We start from the raw sequence: 22,747 nt of genomic DNA on the forward strand, positions 1-22,747 counted from the left end.
TGCCTAACAGTCTAACTGAAGTAGCCATTAGTTTGGATGTTACAGACGATCTACATTTGTCTGTGTACATTTGTTCCCCTGAATTATATTTGAAAGGAGGACCCTGTAAGATAAAAAGGGAATAAACTTAAACATATAAACCAACCTGAGTAACAACAATGAAGTTTTGTCAGTATCTCTCCGCTGAGATATTACTGATTCAAATGTCGCGGGCCTGTCAAGTCGCCATTTGCAAAACTGAGAAGTAGGTCAAGCCGCGGTTGGTATTTTCCTTCATCGTGAAACCTCTAATTATACTGCAAATAAAGTTCCAGACCGACTTAACAACAGAATTATCGATATAATGAAGTTTTATATAAACTCTGCTCTATATTTTTCTTCCATACTATGTGCGGCTTACCGAAGTTGACCAACTGTTGTTATAGCAACGCACGCGGAAATTGGAGCCAGGTGTGAACGGGAGTTCAGCATAGCGGTTCATTTTCACGTTCACACCATGGCGTTGACGGTTATATCCGCAAAATACCCCCCACAAATTGATGTTACGCGAACACCATTAGCGTATGGAGATCGGGCAATACCAAGACTGGTACAGTTTGAATTTTTTTATCACACTTTCATGATCTTGTATTATGTTTATTTCTCACTGTTTTTGTTTACCAAGTGTTTCTATCACCATAACAAATACTTGGTTTTCATGATTTTGTTTGGTTTCATATATGTATGTCACTACTTGATAAACTCACGATGTTCCACTGAGTCACAAAATTGAGTCACAGTTTATTGGTGCCAAAATATCAAACGATGGTGCGTGATTCCATGAAATATTTCAATTATATTGAAATACTCATAGTAATTTACCAAGGTAAATCCTATTTATTAGGTTCAGTATACTTCACATTTGTTCTCACCATATGTGAGTAATAACACCCATATACAATACATGTATGTGTATTCATTATGAATCAAAGAAATGTATCTGACATTCTTTCTTGAGTAAATTAATTTGAAATGTTTGTCATTATTTTTTTTACTTCACCCTGCAGAATCGTGAACTGAATGATGACACATTGCTTGTTCGTCAGAGAGCTGTCATGTCACTTTGTGATTATCTGCATGACCCAGAGCACATAGCTGAGGCACTTAGATGTGGTGAGAATTTGTTCCATTTGTGGGGATTTATCAAGTTGTTGATAATATTGATAAATTGGCCATAGCACCTTACTCCATGGTGCAGGGATGTATGTGTTCTAAGCACATACAAAATGATAACATATATTAACTAAACTTTTACAAATTCTTATGTACTGACTGCTGATAAGAGACTTACATTGTCCCATTTCATTAGAAGACTTGTTTTGGTATTGTGATCCAGTATTCAAAATTTGGAAAAGCTTAGAAAATGGTCAGAAACAGCTCAAATTCACATTAATTTCACAACTTCAAAGATAATGGTCAGAATCAAAGGAAAAAATAACAATGCTATGATGGCTGCTATTCTGTTTGTGAAAGACGTTATATTAAAAAATAGTGAAAAAATTGAACATACTGAATTTTGGGTATATAGCAAGTCAAATTAAGCAGTACTACGACATAACAAAATGTATGTTTAGTTTCTGGTGAAAATGATAATTTTGTTAAATCACTATATATTTTATTGAAAAGCTGATTCATGTAACTATACCCCATTTACTGTTCATTGTAAAAGTCACTGTATTTTATGCTCCTCATGTATGTTAAATCGTGTGTGTGAAACTTTAATGTAAATGATCCCCCCAAAATTGTCCCATTTCATCCAGGTTTACTGACATTATAACATGTTTAATGAACCAATTGTGAGTTGTCTATTGAAAACAAACAAATGGTTGCCTTGAGAATACAGGCAGATGTATTTTTGTTTACTTTTCAGGCATTGCTCAGAGTTTAAAAAATCTTCTAGAAGATAGTGACATCACAGTAAGGCAGAAGTCGACAGAGAGTCTATTTGTCATCGCAGGTATGAATTTCACTTCCCAGTTGTACCTCTGTATCTATCAGTTTGTTCTGTCTCTTTCAGGGAAATACTTCTAAGATATGTAACAGTTACCACTTATATATACTGTTCAAAAAAGTTGGGGAACTGTACTTTCAATGTACAGTTGTGAAAATTGGGAGATATATTTGATTGAATCAATGTTGATACAATTAAACAAAAATGGATGTTTTCATTCAAAGCAGTTCTGCCCCTTGCTAGGTGACTGGAGTATGACATGAAAATTTCAAGTTTACAATCTTCAGTCAGTAGTGTGTGATATGACCCTGAAAACCCTGACCATGCACAGATGCAAGAAAATTATTGGAAAAAATGGTGTACTGTGATTTACTGAGTGGCCTTAAAAACGTCAAGATTCATATTGACACTCCATGCATGTGTAGGACGCTCCCACGTTGTGCAAGTGCTTCCCATGCATTGTGTTTGCATTTGGTGATAACGAGAAATGATGCTGCATACACAACATGAATGTTATTGTAACATTGTCATTGTTTCCTTTATACCAGGTTCCCCTTCTTTTTTTGAAGAGTATACTTTCAAAATAATGTATGCTTGTCAAAAGACTGGTTATAACTGAGAGAGTGACTTGTCTCATGGCTCATCACTGGATCCATGTTTGTATTTATCACTAGATTGTCTGGTCCAGATTTACACACTTGCCATCATAAAGCTGAGATACTGCTAAGTGTGATGTTAAATAACAAACAAAGAATCACCAATGCGATGTTCATCAAGAAATTTAATATCATTACATGTTTCAGGTAGATGATGTTGTCTACTATACATTAATGATCTCATAACTTTACATTTACAAGATACTGTTGTACTCCAGGTCATGCTATCGGCAGGGATGCTTTCCTTGAGCATGGTATTATTATGCCGATTTCCAAACTGTTTGATGATAAGGAAGATATCGCCAGGAAGAATGCTCATCAAGCTATTGAAATGATATCAGAAACGCCTCCAGGTATGTACTGCTGGTTTCAGAGTTTGTCCACTTTCATCAAATTTGCTTTTAATTCAACCTACTTGGCACACAGTAAGACCTGGTTCAAATGGATTACAAAGCATTATTAGGTTTGAATTGATCTTCACTAACCCATTCTTCACTAACTCAATCGTAAGAGGCGACTACTGAGACCAGGTTTTAGATTTGCTGACTTGGCTGATACATATCATTGTATCACTCTTGCGTAGATCAATACTCACTATACCGGTATTTATCACTGGATTGTCTGGTCCACACGTTATTTACAGATGTCTGCCATGTACTGGCATCAGCCAACAAACATGTCATCAGAAACAAATATTAAAGAATTTAAACGAAGTGATTGAGTGAGTTAAGTTTTACGCAGCACTCACCAATATTCCAGCTACATGGCGGCGGTCTGTAAATAATCGAACCTGCAATGACCAACAACATTGGCATCGATCTGCACAATTTGGAACCGATGACGTGTCAACCAAGTCAGCAAGCCTGACCACCCTATCACGTTAGTCACCTCTTACGACAAGCATAGTCACCTTTCATGGCAAGCATGGGTTGCTGAAGACCTATTCTACCCTTAGAATGTAATATTAGCCTATCTCACTCACTTATTGTGTATGCACTTGCTAGGTGCGGAGGGTATCGTGACCGGCGATTTGGTTCCTACATTGGTGAAGAAGTTGCAGTCAGAAGTGGAGGAAATCAAGGTAATTCATGACATTTGTAAATGAACCTGAAGTCCTGAAGTACATCAATGTTTTGTTTGAATGACAATAAACGTTTATTTAATACATGGGTATTTTTCTGAATTTCATTCCTGTATGTTAAAGGAGCTGATCTTGGACACACTGCACTACTGTATGCGTGTCGATACGAAGAAAGCGCTGGCATCTGGCGCAATGGAAACATTTACCCAACTTCTCACTCATGAGTCCGAGGTGATTCGCGCCAAGGCGGCACGGGACATCATGGACCTCAGGTGAGAGACGCATCATGTTAATCTTGGAATATGTCATATTACACTGTCTGGAGTTGAACCATCACGTGATATGCTCAGACAGCCTGTTTTCCTGAAGACACTGTAATATTTTCAAGAAAATCAAAGTTTAGTTAGACCTGGCTATGCAGAGTGATGTCCCTTTGTTCAGAGACCTCCTGTTAGGAGGAAGCAGATTGGTACTGAAAGTACAGAAACATGCCAAAAGTATCACTTGACATCATTTCCACAGACTTTCATGTTATATCATCAGTGTCGCATAAATAATTGTTATGAAGTGAATGTAGGATGGTTCTAATTTGTCAAATTTGACAGGCTGCTTGAAATTTGAAATCAATTCTCTGCTCTGTGCACACAATTCTCCAGCCACTGTTTAACTAATGACATCACATTTATCAACTAACCTGTGGTTATGATGCACAATCCTACAGCCTGCCATATTAAATGAGTTCGCAGCACTGTACACATGTTGATTAAATTGTTTCCATTCAATAATTATAAGCAATAGAAAATTAAACAGAAACTGTGTAATTGTAGGTAAGATCATTTGTCACAAATGTGCAAAATGTGACATGGATCTTAGGAAAATCAAATGTAAGAAAATTATTGATGCTTCACTAAATTAACTTGTAAGTCTTTGGCAATGACATCAAGTGACAAATACGTTTGGCACAGGTCTGTAGCTCCTTGCAAGATTACTATAGATGAGAGGGTGAGAGGGAATCACGAAGGACACTGTAGATAGGTTCTTCAAATACAGATTATTTTCAGCACATATGTCCATCAAACTCCTCTGGCCAGTCAGGTTGTTTATGCGAAGTCTTTGTTCCAGTGTTCCCCTTGATGGCAAAAACAAGGCAGTAGAGGTCGAGTCTGTTGCTGCCCTCATCAAGATGCTGAAAGACGCCACGCCAGATGTCAGAGCAAACGCTGCAGGAGCCTTAATGACGTAATTAATTATTTCATTTGATACCAAAGATCCAGTAAAAGATCCAGTAGACGCTTAAAAAAATATTCGCATTAGCAGGTTGTGAGGTAGCCTGATGGTTAGTGGGTAATGAGGACTCTGAGCTTCAATTCCCCACATGAGCACAATGTGTGAAGCCCATTTCTGGTGTCTAGTGCTATGATATGGCTGAAATAATGCTTAAAGCTTGGTAAAACTAAAAAAATAACAATAATAATAATAATCATCATCATCATCATCATCAATGCATTACTCAGGGACGGTAGGGAGGCCTAGTGGTTAAAGTTTTCACTTGTCACATTGAAGACCTGTGTTCAATTCCACACATAGGTACAGTTTGTGAAGCCCATTTCTGGCATTCCCTGCCATAATATTAATGGATGACTTTAAAAGCAGCACAAAGTAAAACACTTTCTGGCTAATTACCTAACACCCACACATATGGTCTATTTTGACAGAATAACAATCACAACCAAAGGAAAGTACACAGCTATTAAAGACAACGCTATCCCACATCTAGTGGAGCTAGTTGAAGATCCCATCAGCGAGGTGCGACTCAATGCTCTGAAAGTAAGTACAGTATCTTGACTGATGGGCTGTAACGACTGTCACCAAATTGGTCATCGCAGCACAATATGTAGTGTTTTGTTTTAGCTACAAATATTATTTAACATTGTTGCATTAGAGCAGTTGAATGAGTGATTTTCTTGCTAAAAACACTCCAAGTTGTCTCCCTTTGTTTTGCCAGGATAGCGTAATGATCTTTTTACTTAATTTAACCGCTGTGAAATTAAAAATTTATTCTTCCCCTACAAAAGATACATAAAAAACATTTAGTGAAGCAACATGAGTGGTTTTCTTGCTAAAAATCACTCCAAGCAAAGTTGTCTCCCTTTGTTTTGCCAGGATAGTGTAGTGATCTTTTTACTTAATTTAAGTGCTGTGAAATTCAAAATATATTCTTCCTACATAAAAGGTAAATAAAAAACATTTAGTGAAGCAACATGTTTTTATGTTATATGTTACTCGCTGTACCCCCTTTTCTCATCTTCCCCCAGGCTCTCACCTGTCTTTCGGAGGCCCCAGAGGGGAGGGAGACACTACTCAAACACGTGGATCTGGTGAGTCTAGTTGGACATTCAGGCAGCAGTACCTTGTGAAGTTGTGCTTAGTTGACCATTGGTCTTAATTTAAGTACTGACAAACCAGCAAACATATTAGTAGTGTATATTTGAGTTGTGGGTAGGCTCTTGAAAAAATGATTTTGTTCTCTGGCAACACTGAGTCATTATGAAGTGTTCTAGGCATTTAGTGTTTATTTCCGTACCTGCCTGCATGACCCATTTTTTCAAAGCTTATTAAAGAACCAGTATACACTTTATTTTGAAACCTCATTTGTCTTCAACTAATGTTTCATGCTTTATGTGTCTGTTTTATTTAGTAGTTTCGTAGCGTTTGGTTTATTAATTGAAGTATTGAATGATTTGTTGTGTTTTCCTTTGTTATGCTTCATGAAAAAATATGGACCCTTACCTATATATTATAAACTTGCCACTGTGCAAAGTTATATCCCTTGTTCCATTCTGTATTTTTGGACGAAACAAATCTTCCCACCATGCACTTGCTTATTGAGCAAACATCTGAGACCGGCATGTAGACAACCGTTGGCTTTACACACCGGAATTAATTAGAACACTCTGTGATACAACTTAAAGACGATGATACGCTGTTCAAATCAATGTTTACCAAATTCTTCATGAGTCACATGCATCATAAAACACAACTTTGCAGATTCTGATACCTTTCAGTACTTTTCCTCTAGCACTTGGGGGGAAAAAGTGGTTTCAATGGGTATGCTGCACTGCACTCATAACGCATGCGCAGTGAGTAGGTTCGCGTAGCTTGGGGGGAAAAAGTGGTTTCTGAACGGGTATGCTGCACTGCACTCATAACGCATGCGCAGTGAGTAGGTTCGCGTAGCTTGGGGGGAAAAAGTGGTTTCTGAACGGGTATGCTGCACTGCACTCATAACGCATACGCAGTGAGTAGGTTCGCGTAGCTTGGGGGGAAAAAGTGGTTTCAACGGGTATGCTGCACTGCACTCATAACGCATGCGCAGGGAGTAGGTTCGCGTAGCTTGGGGGGAAAAAGTGGTTTCAATGGGTATGCTGCACTGCACTCATAACGCATGCGCAGTGAGTAGGTTTGCTTAGCTTGGGGGGAAAAAGTGGTTTCAACGGGTATGCTGCACTGCTCTCATAACGCATGCGCAGTGAGTAGGTTCGCATAGCTTGAAACAGTATGCCTGCCTGGAGTAGGATGATGTGAGCAATAGTCTAATCTTGATTGTGTACACAAACAACGAGATATTTACTCGTTACACGAAAAAAACCTTTTTGAGTGTGTTAAGCAGACAGTGTCACACAGAAAACTCAATGTCTGATTTATTGACTCTTATGTCTGCCTGCCGGTCTGCTAATGACAATTTGCAATGCACAGCTTCAATGACTGACCACATGCAGTTAACATCTATCAGGCTTATAAACCATAAACAAAGAGCCAGCTAAGCGTATCGTCAAATGAACCAGTGGCCAATGCAAAAGGTTCGTTACAATTGAGCACATATACCCACTGGCTCTGACTGGGTTCGGTTATAGTGGTTGCTTCATTTTGAGGGTGGTAAACCCAAGTTCAAAATACTCCATTTTTAAATATGCAATTATACGCTTATAATTTTGTTTATTTGTTTTCTTTTGATTGGCAGTGCATTTTATATATCATGAATAAGTGGTAACTGTGTTTTAATTATGTTGATTTATGGGTTGCATGTGACCTTTAAGCTGTTGTGTGGGCAGTTCCCAGCTATGCATTACTTAATAAAGTAGTGATTGCTGAAGAAGTACTTAGCTGAGTATAACTTAGTCAAGTGGTGTCTACTTGAGCATTGACTATGACACGTGTAATGAGAACATCTAAAGTCTGAAGCGTGTGTAAAATCACACCAAGTGGGTTGCACTGTGAGGTCCTTTCTGTTGATTTTTCTGATCAGTGGGTTGAATGTCAGTTAGCGAGAATTGAAGACCAACGTTGACTGCAACCCTAGCATGATGTCTGTCATCACAGGCAGCATCATGCTTACATGTTTGTCAAATCGATTAGGATATCTACATGTGTGTGGAAGACTGTGTTCAGGTTTTCAAAATGGCTGCCATTAGAATATTCAGTGAAACATTCAGACAGGTTTTAAGTTGACCTTGGTTTAGCCTTTGCAGTATGATCATATACACATCAGTGTGTCAGTAAATTTTGAAATACAAAATAAATAGTACTAACATTTTTTTATCCTATAATGTAAATATTTTGTAGACCTGTGAAGATCTGGGTTAGAATTGATCTTCAGCAACCCATGCTTGTCACAAAAGGCGATGTACAGGATTGGGTGGTCAGGCTCACAGTCTTGGTTGACACACATCAACGTATCCCAGTTGTGTAGATCGATACTCATACTGTCGACCACTGGATCGTGTGGTCCAGGCACATAGCTGGAATATTGCTAAGTGTGGCATTAAATAACAAACAAACAACATTATATTTAGCAGATCATCTCTGTCAGGAACAGATATGAAGACACTCTCTGTTAAGAGCTAGTACAGCCTGTGATTTGATGACAGAATACATAAACAAAAACTGCTGTTTAGAAGTGACACAATGCATAAACAACCAGTACAGTTGTTTGCTTATTTCAGATCAAGGCAAGAACACAGGATGAAATCCCAGCAGTCGTAAAAGCGGCCCAGATTGCTGTCAAGGTCATCACGTGGAAACCCTAAGATTCATCTAGTAATGTAACCTTCACATTCAAAACCATAAGACAGGACATCTCTCAATGTGATAATTTGTGTTATAAAAAGTCCTTGCTTCAAGCCTCATGTCCTGTACAAGTGTTACATATATTTTCTGTGGAAATCTTTAATTCCAACCATTTTAGGAACAAAATAATGTTTCGTTTTTAAAATGAGTTTGAGCAATGTTAGATGGGTATATAGTGTATTGTACCAACTGTGTCTTATGAAGCCTTGTCCGTCTGTTGTATTCCATGTGGTATTGTATTGCGAACAATTTGGCCTCTAGAATACAATATTTCCTGTTGCCTTGAAACAAATGAATTGTGAAAAATTGTTGTGAGAAGTTGAGGAACTTGCACATATATTTTGTTTATGTACAAATCATATATTCGATAGCTGGCATGATATTTTGAAAGTTTTTATTATGTATATATTATATGTACAGTAATATACAAGACTTTGTGAATAAATGTATATCTGTTGACTAGTTTGTTGAACTGATTGAAAGATTAAAATACATTAAAGGAACAGACTGAAATGTTGTCCATGTTAAAAGTAAAATATCAAAGTGCAAGAAGATTTAAGTCTTAAATTATGTAAATATCCATTTAAAATATTTAAGCATTTAAGTTACAGTATTGAAATATGTGAGTGAATTTATTTGTATGCGTTTTTAGCAATTTTCCAGCAACATCGCGGTCAGGGATACCATATATGGGCTTCACACATTGTGCCCAGAAGGAGAATTGAACTGGGCTGACTGTGATGAGCAAACTCTTTCACCACTAGGCTACCCGGCCACCCTGATTACACCATGAAGCACATCAAGGTTAAGTTTAAAATATTAAGTACCTAAAATCAAAGACTGAAATACAAAGTACATCAAAGGTAAAAAATTAAAACATATGGCACCTTATGGTGATGCAGAGCATGTCAAGGTAAGAGATTTAAATACAAAGATTGTCAAGTCACAGATAAGTGAAACATGAAGCATATATAGGTAAACCACTGAATTACTATATCTAAGTATAAGTTTGAAATACAAAAGCAGATCCATTTGAAAGGCTGATAAATGGAAGGTGTCAAGGTTAAGCAGACAGGCTATGATGTAACTGGAAATCAAAACCCGATTTTGGTAGCCTAGTGGTTGAAGGTGCCCTCCTCATGCCGAAGATCAGATCTGGTTGGATTCTGTATAGTGTTTCTTGTGTCTATGCACCCTGTAAAATGTGTGGAATATGGCTTTAACCATACTCACTCACCCACTCACCCACTCACCCACTCACTCACTCAACCAACCACTCACGACAAACAAAACTTGCATAGCATTATTGCCTTGCTTTTCTTGCTTGGAAGCTGATGTGTGCAGAAGATAACACCCACCCACTTGTTGAGGATGCATGTCTAGTTAATCCCACCTTTATCAGCCCAAGCCCAGGGTAAATCGTATATCAGGACATGGTGTATTGTGCCATAAATACTTGTAGTAGCGTTATAATAGGAACTCTGCCAAGCGGATGGATCAACGCTGGTCCGGTTTACTTCACTGTGTCTACTTTTGGAAATGGGAAGTCTTGAAAAGAACAGAGGGATTAGGGTATAGTTTGTATCAGGCTAACGGGCAGTGGTATATAGTACATGTACGCTTAACTGCATGCTTAATAAACGAACTAGTTGTAACTGGCAACAACACCGATCCCAATAATGAATTTGAAGTAATAATTTATCAACATAAATAAGTAACATCAATAACATGGCAACATTCTGGAATCACCAGACTTTTTTCAGCATTTACGTGTTAAATGAGATACACAATCCAGGTATTGCAGAACTGATTTTCTTCCATGGTGGAGGTCATCACACAGGGCGAGACATCCACTGCTAACGTCTCTATACTTCTTGCGTGATGGGCGTAACTAGCCGTCGTTCTGCAGTTGAACAATGGTTGCTTCTGTGTAGGCTTGTTCAGACTTGAAGAACTGGACCAGACGGACGACATTCACCATATTCCTTACTTCCGGAATACTCTGAAATTTATATCCCTTTCGCGATGGCGTGGAACGTTGCTAACCCATAGCCCCTACGTACGGAGCATGAGCTTTGGTCGTAGGACGATCTCTGAGCAGTTTGTGAAATGTTCGTCCTACCTCCTTGTCAAACGTTCTATTAGATACGTTGCGACAAATGACGTCTCTGATAGATATTTAGAAGTTTGTCGAGTGTTGCTTTGATAACGGCGTTACAACCTACAACGTTCCAGTGGGGGTTCGTCTTAGAAGCTTCCTTCAGTTAACCATGCCTAAGAGGCGACTAAGGATCGGATGGTCAGGCTCTTGGTTGACACATGCCGCCTCCGAAATAACCACTAGCCCGATAGCCCGATGCTAGATATAATTTCCCCGGGCTAGTGAAAATAGAATGACGGTAGCTAGTGTAAATTTTGTATCTGTTAAAAATTCTCTTCATTGCCTTTTTTTCATTTAAAACAGTCTAAGTAAACTTCGTCTCAGTGTATTTCGTTACACTACACCACTGAGTCTAACAAAACCTAGTAGAAGGTCGCGTCAGGCTACTCATGATGTTGATCACTAGATTACGTGATCCAGGCTCGATTGCCTACAGACCTCCATCAAATAGGTTGGCTATTCGGCGTTTGGCAAGAAACACCGTAACGTTGCTGATACTGTAATACAGTTTTTCATCCATATAATCGTGAAAAATATTGTAAGAGATGCCATTTCGTGACGTAAATTAATCCGTTTTTCAATCAAAAATACAGTTATGAAATAAACAGTTTTTGATCGTTTCGCAATGGCTTCTCCCAGACTACCCGCCCACTGACCTTACAGTGAGACTGTAATAAATGTGTGGAATCATTCACAAAACCCACAACACACCACGCGGGTAGGACACTGGGTAGGAACTGTGGTCTAATTTGGATTAAAGAAGTATGGAGGGAAGGGAGTGCCAAAGAGTGAGTGTTGTTTTACTCCACCTGTAGCAATATCACAGCGCGGGACACCAGGAATATGCTTCACATTGTACCCATGTGGGGAATCGAACCTGTGCGCTCGGCGTAACGAGCGCACTCTTCTACCACCTCACTACCCCACCGCCCCTTGGACAGCATTGATTGATATGTTCCACGTAGCCACTGAGAACTAAAGTTGGAAAGAGTTAAAATACCAAAAAGTATAGTCACACAAATCTTGATGCATTCATATCTTAATAAAAAAAGAAGATTAAAATATTCCTAACTTTTATTCTTCTTTGATTTTCCTACCTGTGGTAAAGGAGAAAAATCTTGTGTTGAAAGCAACTAATTTGTTCATTACACGTCCAGTCCATAGTTGACTTAATGGCCAATAATGGGCATTTACTTCAAACATATTTTAATTTCAGTCAAGTTTATACTTTAACATGTTTGATTTGTGAATACGTTTAACCGTCTTACATTGTATGCGGGTGTAAAAGCCAACATGATTACAATCTATCAGGATGTTGTGTGATATAATCACATATTCTTACTATATATAGGTCTAAACTTGTTCATGTGATTCTATTGTGCTCTGTGTGCTACGTGTAACAACCACTACCGCGACATTAAACCCTATATCGCGGCAGAAACCACGTGACCAGGAATCTGTTGAAGCATACAACTCAAAGTACTTAAAGAATCTCACCCGAATACCAAAGTTACCGGGTATACCTTGACTTCATACGAGCAGTTTGACATTGACATGTGATGGAACACCGTCAGTGAGTGGAAAGTGAAGAGTGAGTTTTAATTTGAGCTTGAACCTGCTTCAAACATTGCTGCACCATAAAGAATCATTCTGGCTGTCTGTGTGAACAGTGTCTCATTCACTTCACGGCGATTTGGTTTGTGAGGGAGGAAAACCCGAAGTAATGCAAATAGTAGACTATGAGTGAGTGAGTATTCAGCAGTATTCCAGCTATATGGTGTCGGTCAGTATATAGTTGAGTCTGGACCACACAATCCAGTGATCACTATGAACATCGGTTTATGTAACTGGTATACGATTATATGTGTCAACCAAGTCAGCGATCCCGACCATCCGATCACATTACTCTGCTCTTACGACAAGCATGTGTTGCTGAAGATCAGTTCTTTTCTGGTCCATATACTTTGAACAGATGAGGCCCACAAGCAGGATTCGGTGCCTACAAATGGAACAGAATAATCAGACTCGACCAATGATAACAAGTTAATGTTACGCAAAAGGAAGACAGCTCTTGTTAGCAAATTGCTTCGCACTGGCCCTCAGGGGGACCAATACCCCTTTCAAATATAAACAGAGAATCTGTTTCACACGAAAATTTGAAATGTAGAAAGTATGTCCAATCTCATGAATCTAACAAACCATATGCACATTAATAATGAAGATAATTAGAGAGAGCCTTGAATCTGACCCTACGATCAGAAGATCCCTTGTCGAATAAGGGCGGCAACTCTGCACAACGTGTGTTTATATATTTCACTTGAAATATTTTCAGTTGGAGAACATGAAACTGCTGGAATGGAAATTTTAACATAAGAGTGGAAATTTAAAAAAATAAAACAGACAAATAGAGAGAACCTGTAATTCGACCGTACGATCAGCAGATCCCTTTACAATTACGGGGCAGTAACTTTGCACACCGTATTTCGACGGCTACTCTTGTCGTTGATCATCAGAGCGTGACAGGAGGATGTGATTGTGCAGGATATACATTTACCCATGTTATTGTGCACAGCGAGTCATTGTCAGTTTGTTCAGAAATGAAAAGCGTGAACTCCCAAGAGAACATGATTTTCGTAGAACATACAAAACAACCCATGTAATTATATTCAACCCGACAACCTCGTTACAAACTATTTAACGCATGATAAGGCACCTCTCAGGAAAGTACGGTCACAACTCTCCGATTACGTCTTGTGAGATCGCCCATTCAGGCGCATAACGAGGAAGTTGTGTAAGGAGCTACTGAATGAGCACCTATCAACACGTTAAATTTCGGACGAAACTTTGTCAAAATTAACCAAACCGCTTATATACCACAGTGTAACAATTTGACCATTTGACGTATTTCAATCTCTTTTTCACACACTCTAGATGCGAAAACAAGTCGAAATCACAAACCATTTGGACCTTTGAAACATTTTGCGTTTTCACTTTGTCGATCTTTGGTGAAATAACAATATTATTTACCCCGACAGTCGGACAAACAGATAGTTTAGTTTTACGCCGATTTGAATAATATTCCAGTATTATCACGACAGGGGAGACCAGAAATGTAGCGAATCGAACTCGGTCTCATAAAGATTTATATAGTCGCTGTGGGATGTTTGTTAACATGATCGATGTGTTTTCATTTATAAGATGACCTGTGAAGATCGGTTTAGAATTGGTCATCAGCAAGCCGTGTGTGTGGACGGAGGCGAGTGATGGGTCGGGTGGTCAGGCCTGCTGACTTGGTTGCTTCATGTCATCGTATCCCAGTTGCGAAGGACGATGCTCAGGATGATCACTGGATTATCCGGTTCAAATTCGATTACAGCTAGACCGACTCAATTTTACCGGGATATTTTTGAGTTAGGCATTAAACAAGACAACAAACATTTATGTGACGGCGGTTTGTAAATGTGCGAGTCTGTGTCACTCAATCCAATGGCTGATGTTATTATTCAAATTGGGAAAATATATCTTCAGTATCTATAACGTTGGATGTAGTTTATTGTCGCTTCAACCTGTCAGAGTGCTTCAGGTGGCGAAAGAGCAGACTATCACAGTGAAGGCCAGGGATCGCAGGTTACTTTCCCTACATGTGTATAAAATGTGAAAACTATTTCTGGTGTCCCAAGCTGCGATTTTTACAGAGTTCCTTATGCAAGCGGATTAAAACAAAACGCCCCTAAACTCACAAAACGCAACCCCTAGATTAGATGTTTTAGAAAGGTGCACGTACTTGCTTGTAGAAGGTTTTAAAATGTTGTTTTGTCTACACCAAATGCAATGGTATATGGAGAATGTGGACGCCACCTCATTACGTGATTTCTAACGTAAAGTGTATTCGATTCTGGATTAGAATTTTAAGAATACCAGCACATCGCCTTTCTAAACTTGCTTACAACATACTATTACACTATGATAATCTATTCGTAACTACTCGGGTCATTCCGGTCTTGTAGGTCACGGAAAAAGACGAATAGTTACGAATGTATGATAATCTTGGTAAAGTCACATAGGCTTCACATAGCCGTATGTTACTGTTGTCTCTTGGCTTTGGGCATGTATAACTCACAATCTGTGGAAAGCATAAATATATTTATCACCGTTTTCCGACACCGTGTGACTGATAACTTTCGGCAAGACTGTATACCTTTTATTTTTTATCTTGTCTTCAAGCCAAAACATTAGAAATACATTAATTCGATTTCGACTTGGTCTTATAAGCTTAATGATCTATGAAGGTAGAAAACATGATTTAGAAAAGTCTTTACGATTATGCACTTTGTGCTGTTCGGAAACTGAAGATGAATTCCATTTTACATTCCTCACTGTTTCTAGGCCCAACCTTAAGTTACTGCGAATAAAATCTCTTGTCGATCAATATTGTCCAAACCATGTCAGTTATACCGTTTTTGCTAATCTCTTGGCTACAAAAAGTGAAATAATTTTGTCTGATCTGGCATTGCATGTACATCACGCACTGAAACTAAGAAATCTATTGTATGATTATTTTACCAGTTTCCTGAATGTTATATCCATCATTTAAATCCTAGTAATTGAATAAATGAATAATTATAGCAGAATGAATATATTTACATACTGTATCAAAACGTCGTATATAGGCCAACGGCCTTTCATGCAACAAACGCTTTCTTTCTGTCTGTCTTTTTTCTTTCTTTCTTTCTTTCTTTCTGATGGACGGTGTGGCTCTCACTCATGCTATCGGCCATTGGTTCAAAATTCAAACATCTCCTCACTGCCTTGTTACAGCTGAAACAAAGCTAACTCAACACAATGTGAGAAAATATATACACATTGATTATTTGACTAATTTTTGATCGAGTTTGCGCAAACCCGTGACTGTGCAGCGATAAAACACAATTTCGAAGTCTTATTTTGCAAAGAATACAGAAAACTGTTAAGAGAGCGTCAGTTTAAATGAAAACTGTGTTGTAATTCCTCTTGCACATTGTACCTGTGTACCCGCACATTGTACATTGCCTATTGGAAGGTTGTATGAAAACACGTTGTTAAAATCTTCAAGCAATATGAAGTTGCTCAACCAAATTGCTTGGCTAAGTATGGACTTGGGGTATGTTGTCCTTTAACAAAGATTAAAGTACAACAAAGATGAATATTGTGGAAGCCCAGTAGACATACAAATACGAAGCTATTCGAATGTTGTACATTGAAGGACCCGTGAAGGTCCCGGGGTAGAATATGCCTTCCGCAACCCATACTTACCATAAAAGGCGAGTATGCTTGTCGTAAGAGGCGACTAACTGGATCGGGTGGTCAGGCTCGCTGACCTGGTTGACACGTCATCGGTTCCCAATTGCGCAAATCGATGCCCATGTTGTTGATCACTGGATTGTCTGGTCCAGACCCGATTATTTACAGACCGCCGCCATATAGCTGGAATACTGCTGAGTGCGGCGTAAAACTAAACTCACCCACACACTTACTCGTTCGTTGAAGCCACACATGGTTGACCATTATTTACGTTATAGGATCGACGTTTACCCAGTCGTTAACTTATACGGTTCTTCATGGCAAACAAGTGCTTGGTTCACCTCGTGGAACATTGCTCGTACCTTTTGAATATCGATTGTTCGTTCTCGCCAGACAGACGCACTCACATATTGTCTGATGTGCTCGAAACGCATCTGCAAAACGAAGACTCAATTCTATAGTGTTTTTCTTAATGTCAAGAGAGGCGTTGTTGTTGGATAGAGAAATCATTGTCATGCTTTCGTGTAAGGTGTCAAGAGACTTTGTTGTTGGATAGAGAAATCATTGTCATGCTTTCTTGTAAGGTTGTCAAGAGACTTTGTTGTTGGATAGAGAAATCATTGTCATGCTTTCGTGTAAGGTTGTCAAGAGACTTTGTTGTTGGATAGAGAAATCATTGTCATGCTTTCTTGTAAAGTTGTCAAGAGACTTTGTTGTTGGAAAGAGAAATCATTGTCATGCTTTCTTGTAAGGTTGTCAAGAGACTTTGTTGTTGGATAGAGAAATCATTGTCATGCTTTCTTGTAGCATTGTCATTGAAGATAAATGTGAAGAGAACAAACAACCATTCATGAAAGGTGGTATATCTGCAAAACAGAAAGAGTGTCGTTTCGAAATATGTTTGTCAAGGTTGTAACTTGTTAAGACGTTTTTAGTAATGCCGTCACAGTTATTGGGATCAGTAGCATGTAAACGTCTTGTTGTGCAGTCTTCACAAACGTTTGTGTGTGTGCTAATGTATCAAACATAATAAGAATATGGCATCTTGACCTATAGTACACAGCATATGCGTAAGAGGTGATGAAGAAAAGGACATCCTTCTCAGTCAGGCTAGGCTAGAGTGACTGGTGGTAATTGATTGTTATAGAAAACAACAAAGTTTGATACAACAAAGTACAAGTTTATGTCTGGCTGACGGAGTGACGCACACATTCGATGGCATGTCAACCAATCAAGTCAGCGAGAACACCACCCCATCCCGTTAGTCACCTCATTCGGCAAGCATGGGTTGCTGAAGACCAATTCTAATTTCTAACCCGGATGTTCACGATACGCTGGCTTCGTAGATCGCCATAGACCCGATAGCGGATGCAATTTTCAAATTGTCATCGTGGAAGGCGGTGAGGTCATGAGGCATCGGTAAAAATTAGTCTACGTTTTCATGTTGTTTTCGGACGAGTATCTCCGGGTGAATTATATGGATTCAATTAATTACAAACTGCCATGCAGCTATAACATTTCTTCATGTATCATTAAACTACAAACTGAAACAGAGCTTTTGAAACAAAATATGTTCAGAAACATGAATATTTATTCTTACCGTTAAGCAGAGTTTTGTTTCAAGAAGCATCGACAATTCAAAATGTTTAAATATCTACTCTATAAAAAAAGAATGAACGTCTTGATGGAAGATGGCTTCTCACAGTCACACTGATGTCAAAACCCCTTGTCAGCACCTACTGACGCATATGGACATCTTTGGTTATGACGGCATAAACATGACTGCATTGTCTAATATGCATACAGCTGAGGCGGTTCTCACATTCAGCCTCAGTCTGCTAAAAACACACCGGGTCATTATGTGGCCGAAAAGACACATAAACATAAAGTTACTGACGTTTACAAACAATCTTTTTAAAGGGGCATATTCATAAAAATCAACCTATACAAAGATCACCTTACACGTCTTTCACAACATTCAAATACAGACTGACCAACTCAAACCCAACCGTCATCCATACGCCTCACATCTACATTATCCGGAACCACATCCCCGAGTACTCTCCCAGAGACATACACATCCCCGGTGAAAAGATTAACCAAACCACGCCTCACAACACCCCTACCCAAACACCAACTCCCCCATGCATAATTTCTGCCCCCACACACGCCCTCTGAGGCGCACTGAACCTTCATGCTAAGTCACTGACGTACACTGAAAATAAAGGTGGCGAAAGGCAGCACCCTTGTTTCATACCAAATGAGACGTCAAACCAGTCAGTACTTTCTGTATTTGTTTTTACACAGAATCGAACTCCTTGATACAGAGACTTAATGGCGTTAAGAATCAACCCTTGAATTCCAAATTGTTGTTGTAATTTGAACCACAGTAAATTCCTCAAACGCCTTCTTCATATCAGCATGCTACAAATATGTTGACATCCTGGACATCTTTGTGTTGTATAATATTTTTGTTAACGTCTGTAAGTGATCAAGTCCCTTGTGGAATCCATTCTGCAATTCTTTTAGATAACTGTTACTTTCTAACCAGTCACCTATTCTGGTGCTAAGAGTTTTAGCGCATATTTTATATGGAACACACAACAATGCAATACCTCTGCAATTTGTGGGTACTCTTGGATCACCCTCTCCATAGGATTAATGATCCCACCTTTCCAGATAAAAAACATGATATTGAGCAGTTTGTGTAAAACATTCACACTCATGGAGGTCTTGAGGATTTCGTCCTGACTATTATCAATTCCAGGTGTTTTGTTCAGTTTGGTGAATAGAACCGCATTATAAACTTCTTCTTTTCTAGGCTGATCAGGAGCTTCACAGTCCGCAGTATATGTATACATGTATACATATTGCTCAGGTCATATTTAGTGTAGGGCTCTTTGGTGTAGGTTTGTTGTTTATCCAGAGTCCATTTCAATTGTTACATGGAAACTAACTTGTAACTGTCATGTTAACACAGCGATGCGGTATTGAGATTGGTGGTTACGGGTTGAAAGTATTGATTGTGTCTGTAATCCCGCAAGTCTTCAACATAATGTTATTGTTCATAGGCCGTCAGGATATAATCCACAACAGATCTGCCTTGTCCATTGATATATGTGTTGTCAACAGCTTCAATGATATCCTGTGAAGTACCACATCGTGCATTGAAGTCGTCAAGCAAAATATATCAATTCATTAGTGTGGTTACACTGAATTCCAATTCCTTGTTTCATAAGAAAATGGTATTTGCAAATGAGTTTTAATTTTAAACATAACACCGTGTTTTATGTCGAGGTTTAGGCAGTATACCTCAACTAAGAAATCACAGATTGACTCTGAGGTCGTGAAATGATTCACAATACTCAATGGCTACACCTGTTATGCAGTTGTGTCACGCCCAGTGAGACTGGCATAATCAATTCCGTTCTAGACCGTCAAATGTTTCTAGCGGCAGGGCCTCGTTTTGAGATTTCCACAGTTTCCAGCTTTCCGTTAACTTTGCTCGCTGTACGACAGAGCTCGCTGTACGACAGATCTCGCTGTACGACAGATCTCGCTGTACGACAGGGCACGCTGTACGACAGAGCACGCTGTACGACAGAGCTCGCTGTACGACAGAGCACGCTGTACGACAGAGCACGCTGTACGACAGTGCTCGCTGTACGACAGAGCTCGCTGTACGACAGAGCACGCTGTACGACAGAGCACGCTGTACGACAGAGCACTCTTTACGACAGAGCTCGCTGTACGACAGTGCTCGCTGTACGACAGAGCTCGCTGTACGACAGAGCTCGCTGTACGACAGAGCTCGCTGTACGACAGAGCACGCTCTACGACAGAGCACGCTCTACGACAGAGCACGCTGCACGACAGTGCTCGCTGTACGACAGAGCTCGCTGTACGACAGAGCTCACTGTACGACGTGCTTTACAAACGGTTACAAGGAGCATACAAGTGTTCCGATCATCCTGACTAATGTTTATGTATTCAGTTAAATGAATTAGTATAAAAACATCTGGACTGATTATCGCACTCAGTTGCACAATAGGATGGAGCCCAGGATAAGAGACTGTTCTGTAATCATTTTTTTGACAGATGTAGATATCAGGGTGCTGAAGTCTTATATTTTTTATCCACACTGTACCTTCTGTATTAAAAGTCTGTTAACTTTTCCGTAAATGGGACAAGCTTACTGTTCACCAAAGATCCAACTCCTCCAGTGCCTCTGCTTCTACGCGAATGTAGACAGGATCTATATATCACACTGAAAAATATCTAGAACACCACATTTGAAACTAAAATAATTATTTGCATTTTTGGCAAAACCCCTAGACTACCATATTCCAAACCACAACCCCTAATGGGTTGTAGTTGTCCTTTGTGATAGTTTACCATTTTGCAGTCTCAGTTTATTAGTATTCACATCCAGTTTCTTAAGCAACAGACGCATGTTTCTGTCACATTTCAGTTCATCTCTTGTCTTGTAGGAGTCAATGTATACTTTATCCATGTGTCTCTTGGCTTTCAACCTATGTTTGGTTCTAAAGACTTGCACCGTTTGGTGCTCTGATGCCATTTGACAAGTGATGAGTCCTGGGTTGTTTTCCTTAGAGCTTTGTTCCCTTGCACAGTTCACAACTTTTACATTATCCAATTCTAACTGAACTTTTAATAAATGCCCTACCTTTTCCTTCAGTTCAGTCTGTGATACCTCAACTTTCTCAGCCGTTAGTCCCTTAATTACTTATGAACATTTCTCAAAACATTTCTTACCTTGCCTTGTTTTAACAATACTTGCATAGAAATGTTTTAGCTCATCGATTCTCTTCTGTACTGAGCTGAAATCTCTTTAAAAGGTTTCTTTCATTTTTGTCACTTCTGTCTCAACTGGTGAGGTCATCAGAGGTTTTAGGTTCAGTTCTATGTTTCTTTCCATAGCTTCCATTCGCTTTGTACGGGACACAGCAGCCTGAAATTCGGAATGTCCTCAACATGCCCACCAAGAAAACCCGAAACTGTGGATCTTCCTGTTATGCTATATAAAACAACTGGAATGGATGAAACCCGATTTGTCTGATTGGCATTTTAGAAGCAGTTGAGTAACAAGTAGGAGTATAATATGAACACTTGCCAACGGTATAGGAATCTGTACCGAAACATTGCCTCATAATATATATTGAAGAAGTTGTCATCAATAGAGTATTTACGTAATTCCATACTTATGGATGGAACACTTTTCATTTATTCATAAATCTGCTTAAATCATCAGCTCTTGTCTTGTGGCACTTTTTTAGTTTAAAATTCCACGCACTTTTGTCATTGAATAGTTTATAGTTGGTCAAAACCATAGGGTATTAAGGTCTACTAGGACTGTATGGTTTAGGTAAAAAGCAAATCTTTACATCTTACAGACTTCGAATTCGTTCTTGCATATTTTGGGCATGTATCACTGTATGTATATTTAGGATTATACTTAATCAGTTTGGATCCAACCAGGGTTCATTTACTACTTAATTTGTACAATGCTAAGTAACTGACATTAGCTACAAGTGGCCACTGTCTAAAAGGCGCTCTGTATTTAAATCTTTTCACACATGTCAGAGTAGTATGTGATCTCAAGAACCGTTTTGTGGAAACCGAGTCGACTGAGTGGGTTAGATCGATGATGGCCGATGATTAGTCTGGGTTCAAATCCCGATAGCACACACTGTGGGGCGGTTGGGTAGGGAAGTGGTTCCAGCGTTTCGTTCGCCACGCCAAGATCCGGTTCGATTCCTCACATGAGTATTTTTGTCGTGACGAATAGTAAAACATAAATAACTTGGACTAGTTGGCATTTTGTCGAAAACATTCAAACCTTAGTTTCACCTTGACATGATCCAATATATTTGCAACCATTTCAAGCTTGTGTGAACATTCCGTGCTTATCATTTTGTCCCGTCAATGATATCACCATCAGTCTGTATTCATTATTCATAAGTGTTGAAATGCTCGTTACGGCAAGTTTGTCACGATTCGCCAACTGCACATAATGTAAGGGTACTCTCTGTGAATAACGCCGTGTAGGCGTGTCTGTTCGCAGTAAATCAGACCTTTCCAAGGAAAAGCCACGCTTTTTCTACCATTGTAATACAGTCGATGTTCCACTGTAGTGAACGACATGAATGGAATTAGCTGGCAAGGAGCGGTTCTAGGAAAGCAAGCACAAAGACTATTACAGATGATAGATCACTGAATGGGACAAGAAAAGTGTTACTGTTCAGTGTCAGATCTATGGACGGACGGGGGGGTGGGGGGGGTGGGGGGTTGGGGTGAATAGGATGGGGTGGCGTTGGGGTGCGGGTGGGGAGAGACGGGGAGGGGATTGGGAGTGGGGAGAGGGTAACTGTTATAGCTGATCGAGAAGTGCAAGACAACCAGGTTGGAGGTGAGTTGTACACTTGCGTGTG

General features: G+C 39.3%; 1 protein-coding gene across 1 annotated transcript; it reads left to right on the forward strand.

Annotated features, from left to right (window-relative positions):
• Window positions 1-401: 401 nt before the first annotated feature.
• LOC137262233 (radial spoke head 14 homolog) lies at window positions 402-9,313 on the forward strand. The gene is made up of 10 exons (XM_067800035.1): window positions 402-589; window positions 1,047-1,152; window positions 1,910-1,996; window positions 2,865-2,999; window positions 3,651-3,727; window positions 3,851-3,999; window positions 4,850-4,966; window positions 5,443-5,554; window positions 6,043-6,105; window positions 8,731-9,313. Exons 1-10 carry the CDS (start codon window positions 497-499, stop codon window positions 8,812-8,814), a joined length of 1,023 nt encoding a protein of 340 aa, XP_067656136.1. The 5' UTR covers window positions 402-496; the 3' UTR covers window positions 8,815-9,313.
• Window positions 9,314-22,747: the final 13,434 nt, after the last annotated feature.

Source organism: Haliotis asinina, chromosome 14, assembly GCF_037392515.1.
Source record: "Haliotis asinina isolate JCU_RB_2024 chromosome 14, JCU_Hal_asi_v2, whole genome shotgun sequence".
Classification (NCBI taxonomy): Eukaryota; Metazoa; Mollusca; class Gastropoda; order Lepetellida; family Haliotidae; genus Haliotis; species Haliotis asinina.

What these genes read in the sequence shown, in the direction of transcription:
- LOC137262233 (XM_067800035.1), top strand. Translation starts at nt 497, where the DNA reads ATGGCGTTGACGGTTATATCCGCAAAATACCCCCCACAAATTGATGTT. An exon ending in CGGGACATCATGGACCTCAG is followed by an intron (nt 4,000 to 4,849) that starts GTGAGAGACGCA and finishes TCTTTGTTCCAG; the next exon opens with TGTTCCCCTTGATGGCAAAA. An exon ending in TACTCAAACACGTGGATCTG is followed by an intron (nt 6,106 to 8,730) that starts GTGAGTCTAGTT and finishes TGCTTATTTCAG; the next exon opens with ATCAAGGCAAGAACACAGGA.